This window comes from Amblyomma maculatum, chromosome 7, assembly GCF_055883805.1.
Source record: "Amblyomma maculatum isolate TAMU_Amacu chromosome 7, ASM5588380v1, whole genome shotgun sequence".
NCBI lineage: Eukaryota > Metazoa > Arthropoda > Arachnida > Ixodida > Ixodidae > Amblyomma > Amblyomma maculatum.
Window position 1 is genome coordinate 58,004,339 of NC_139350.1, and position 5,041 is coordinate 58,009,379.

General features: G+C 44.7%; 1 protein-coding gene across 1 annotated transcript; it reads right to left on the minus strand.

The window, feature by feature from the left end:
• Positions 1-274: 274 nt before the first annotated feature.
• On the minus strand, positions 275-4,585 carry LOC146183325 (uncharacterized). Its single transcript, XM_084608710.1, has 9 exons — positions 4,091-4,585; positions 3,704-4,012; positions 3,487-3,671; positions 3,204-3,389; positions 2,914-3,051; positions 2,717-2,846; positions 2,439-2,635; positions 1,796-2,247; positions 275-1,238 (listed from the first exon to the last, which is right to left on the minus strand). The coding sequence occupies exons 1-9, from the start codon at positions 4,334-4,336 to the stop codon at positions 751-753; spliced, it is 2,331 nt and encodes a 776-aa protein (XP_084464836.1). The 5' UTR covers positions 4,337-4,585; the 3' UTR covers positions 275-750.
• Positions 4,586-5,041: the final 456 nt, after the last annotated feature.

Genomic DNA, 5,041 nt, shown 5'->3' on the forward strand with positions numbered 1-5,041 from the left:
TCGACTTGCTCGCCAGAACCACGACCGGCTTTATCACTTGGCGACCTGTTCACCCCGTCGCCTCCTACGGCAGCGCGTGTCCGCAAAAATATCACGTGATTCTATGGGAGGGACGGCGCGCCGCGCCAGGTGGTGCCACAACTTACCCTCATCTCGGCGGCGCGCGCGCCGAGATGCGCTGCCGTTCATGCTACCGCCAGTGCGGTCGGCCCGTGTGTCGGCATCGCGCACCGTACGCTGCTTGATAGTCGCTGTTGTAGTTTACCCTGCACGTTGGGCGAAACCACTGCAAGGTATAGGCACTTATTAGCCTTGTGTGTTTATGCAGTAAACGCTACGAGCGTGTGCCGGGCACTTGCGTAAAGCGGCATCTCGCGCTAGTTGCTAACTGTCCCCATAGACTGTTTAGCGGCATTTTTTCAAAGCTGCAGTTCTTGCATTCGTTAACGATCTGAGAAAGCGGCTATACTGGTAGGTCCGGCGGTGGCGCTATTTGCTTAGAGATTCTCGTTTCTCGCACAGCCGCAAAACTGAAGACTGCTCGTGCTTGCAACATCGCAGGTTGAAACCGCGCTGCTTTCCGCTAATATAAAACAGAAAGCGCACCTTCAACATATCCTGTTTTGTAATCAGGAGGGTTCGCCCGACTGTTAGTCTTTAGAAATGAATGGTAAAAAAAAACGAATAATAAGCCGTGGCCAGACTCGAGTTTGTGCGCTAGACATTTATTTTATGTCAGCTGGAATGTTCTCACACTTTCAACACCTTGCGTGATTTTGGCATGCAATTGATGACCTTCTGTTTGGCTTGTTTTTCTGCAAGGTCGGAGGTGAAATTCGCCAAAAATGGCCTCGTGAATTTCTGGATAACTAGCTTTAGCAGCGCTATTCTGTGAGGCTCGGTTGTGTCCTTGGAGCACACGAAGAGTGGATTTTTTCTCAGCGATGGCAGCACCAGGTCCGCGAACTTCTTAAGTGGCCTTGGCCCCCTAACCAGGACAGGAGCCACGCTTGATGTAGCTTTTTCGAGGTGGCTGACAAACCCTAAAAATGCCAAACTAGGATACGACAGCCCTGCCCTGTCCATGCCTGCTATGATGACAGTAGTGGTCGAATGCGAGGCTGGAGCCCGCAAATTGTTGAGGCAGCCCTCACATGAAATGCAGTCCTGCACGGCTCTGACCAGGAAGCCAGCAATCATGGCCAGCGTGCTGGCTCGAAGGCTTCGTTCAGGGGCGCCTGCAAGAATGAAGGTAGATTAGAACGTAATGGCGCTTATTTTTCAAAATTCTGCATTGTAGCAGTTCAATTCTAAATAAGTCACTTGCAAGCACAATGATCAACAATTAAATCAGTGATATGTTCTTACTTCATGGAATGGATCAGTTTGTAATGGATTCAAAACAGCAATTGCTTTGGTGAAAGCATCCTTCAAAAGGCACTATTCAGGCATTGCTATGTGTGGAATTAATATCCTTTCCTTTTCGATGAGGCCTCTGCTTTTAATATTCTCGCTCACTGACCCTGATGGTCATTTGGGATCAGTGCTTGAATTTAGCTTTAGGCTATTATGTCTAGTTTCCTGAGGCTCATAGCCAGTGTGAAAGACTGTTGAAGCAGCTAAAGTATAATGAGAGAAAAGCGGTATCCTTAACTCTTGGTATCTGGAAATTTCTGTTTTCGAATCACTGTTTGGCACCAGGCATTCTAGATTTTCATGCTCAACTTAGAAACGGCAAGCACACATTTAGCAGAGCAATAAGTATTATCGATTGACTCAGCACTTTTTTGCATACTTGGATAGCGTTCCAGTGCAGCAAGATGAGGGACAGCAAGCTTCCTGATTGCAGTGTTGGAAGTGGCCTTCACCGGAACAGGAAAGAGTGTTGATGCCTTCCCCAGTGAGCCCACCACACTCCCAACATTGGCATTGGAGGAAGCATGGACGACACCAGTGACCAAGATTTTTTGCAGGGACGATAAGGCTCCATAGGCATCTGTTTGGTCATTGGACCCGTTCAGTTGCCTGATTGTCGAAAATAGCGACTCTACATCGTCACTTGAAAACTTTGCTGTCAGCACAAAATGGAATCCCGATTTCAAGAGGAACCTTGTGCATAGCACTGTTGACATGGTTGTCACTCTCAGTGCCTCATAGGTCTCTTCAGAGAGGAACTCCATCTTATATGTTGTGGCTTCTTTCCATTCTCTGAAGTAGTTGAGAAAGTCATTCTCTAACCACGAAAGCCTGAAAAAAAAAATTGTAGAGTAGCAAATTAGTGCATGTCACAAGAGAAACGGCAATGGGCTTTTCAGTAGCCATAATAAAGAAATGTGCTTTCCATAGGCCTTAGGCTGGAAGTTTGGGTTTGTTCAACTATAAAATGCTATGCTTCTCACAGTAAAATAAGGTCAGCATCAAGGCAGCCAATCACATACCTCTCGTCATCTGCACTATAAAATGGCATCCTCAAGGCATCTCTGCTGATCCAGTGAAGGGTAGTGCTCTTAATATTATGAAGCACAAACCATTTATGCACCAATTCCATGAATTCCACGGTTGGAAGGCAATTCTGGAAGCCCGGAGCTCCAAGGCTTTGCCCATGTTGTTGCAAAAATCTCAGAACTGTGGTGACCTAAATGAGAACAAAAATTATTTGTTCATTCTTCTAAATAACTAATTAACATCTTTAATAGTATATGCCTGCATAATTTACCTGCGGCGAAAAAACTTGGACAGCCCTGCAGACATTCATTTTTTGAAAATTTGTTGGCCACAGGTGCTTCTTGGTTAGGCACCTCACCAATTTGAAAGCACCCTGTTTTTCTTGCATTCTGTACAGCAGTCTGTGAGAAGGCAAAATGTTAGTGAAGCAAAATATGAATGGTTAAAGCAGAAAAGTTGTCATTGTACCTTAGGAAGTCTGGAAGGATAAACTTTCCATTTCTCCTGAACAGTCTCTTCACCTCGAGGAACTGGGACCTAATGTTTTTCAGTATATGACAATAGTCAAAAGATAAAAACAGTTCACGGTCCGGATCCAGAGGGTGCCTAGAAAAAAATTATCGGACATTAGTCCAGCTTAAAGAAAAATCAATAAATTATAAAGCACTCGCATGACAAGTACCATACGTCACTTTGGTGAAACTTCCAAAGGATTTTCACAATGAAAGTGTGTACAGGTTTTAACAACTATTACTTACTCAACAACAGGTTGTATGGGGCCACCCGACAGGTTGGAGAAAAACTTCGAGTTGGACTTGTGGTTATCCCCTACAAGGCGTCCAACTCTGAAACCTGCCTCTTCCACGCACTGCATTACCTTTAAGGCAAGGAGCTGAAGCTGCTCCCCTGTCAGTGCCTTTGTGAAGTAATACCCAACTGGGAGCCTAAAGAAACATTTGCATTTACAAATAAGGCTTGAGACACATTTTTGTCTTGGTTTAGGTAAGGAACTGCTAAGATGAGTATAATATAAAAATATACCTGTAGTGGGTAGACAATCCTACAAATACAAAGCATAACAGATCAGTTGCCAGCTGATCTTGCAGTCCAAAGTCTGCTTCTGCACCTCCCAGGTCAACAAAGCCATGAACAGCATCTGATTGCTTTTGGTAGCTGGTGGTTTGCTTGAGAGACATTTCGTCCATCACCAGGGAGCCAAAGCGTGCCTAAAGATATTAATTTTCAAATATGAGTGAACTCTTTTGATAAAAAAGATGAAATATTTCACCTGCTCAGAATGGAGCTTTGCCTCCATGTGAAACCGTTGCTTGATAAGCGACGACACCACTTCTCCGGTGCATGCCCCAATAAATCTCTTCAACGTTGAGCGGCTTGGCAGCGATAGAACCCCAGTTTCTCGAAGCAGGTTGTATGCAGATGGGGATTTTGCATGCCAAACAACACAATTCCGGATAGTTTCCTCGCGCCAGCAGCCCTTTGGCTTGCTCAAAAAATATAGCTGTTCCTGAAGGAAGAGAGCCTTCGCGTCGTGCTCTTCGACCTTTTCCTGGGAGAATATGACATATGTGAAAAACATTTTCATATTAAACTGATTTTTCAAGTTATTTCTTAGTACCATCCATACCTGAAGAATTGTTAAGTTTGATTTCTTCATAATGGCTTCTGTCTTTCTGGCCTGCTGCCTAAGCACAGAAACCTCTGCTTGCAGCTCATCTCTCTTTTTTAAGAGTCTGTGGCATTTCCTTTTTAGTGTGCTCACTTGCTTCATCAGTTTCGTCATGCGTGTAAATGTTAACCTAGTTTGCACTACTGCATTTTTTGCCGTGGAAGTGGGCTTAGGGGCAATGTCGTGGGAGGAGTCCAAAGTCATGCGCTAAAGTGATGTGCCTTGTGTGGGGCATTCCAGAGATACACTTTGAAGATCTTCGACTTGAGGTTCAGGGCTGTTAGCTGCTGGCATCATAGTGAGCGGTGGTATCAAAGAGGCTGCTGGAATGTCTGCGGTAGTGAGACGGTGTCCAGCTGGAGAGCCATCAGTTATACTTGCATCCAGTCTGAAACATGAACATTATGTGCATCTTTAGTTTTAGAATGCAATTAGTGAAAGAAAACAAAATTATTTGTTTTCTGTTGTATTATTAAATCTTACTGAATCGAAGTTTTTTTTTTTTTTTTTAAGGAAAATTGGTCAATATAGCACTTACCTCACTGCCTTTGCACCTCTCCCTGTGGGCGAAGCTGGTTTTGCAGCTTTCCGCTTCAAAGTACGCCTCTCCTTTTTCGCCTCCTGCTGAAGGTAGGTGGGGTACAGGGGGAAAACCGACGGCACAGCGTCAGGCTTCAACTTCTTAATCTTAATACCTTCTTTAAAATCACCTGCAGTGAAGTGTGAGCTGCACACTTTACTGCGGTCACTTGGGGTCCATGGACTTCTCCCAGGCCCTGCAATATTTCGTCATTCTGATGAGAGCGCGAAAACAGAGCTTGGACAGAAGCCCTAAGGGAGCACACCTCTCATGTATGAAATTTCGCAATTCAGAATATAAACGGAAAAAAATTAGCTGAGGGTAAACAT

What these genes read in the sequence shown, in the direction of transcription:
- LOC146183325 (XM_084608710.1), bottom strand. Translation starts at nt 4,336, where the DNA reads ATGACTTTGGACTCCTCCCACGACATTGCCCCTAAGCCCACTTCCACG. An exon ending in CCCATACAACCTGTTGTTGA is followed by an intron (nt 3,052 to 3,203) that starts GTAAGTAATAGT and finishes ATTTTTTTCTAG; the next exon opens with GCACCCTCTGGATCCGGACC. An exon ending in ATCCTTCCAGACTTCCTAAG is followed by an intron (nt 2,847 to 2,913) that starts GTACAATGACAA and finishes GCCTTCTCACAG; the next exon opens with ACTGCTGTACAGAATGCAAG.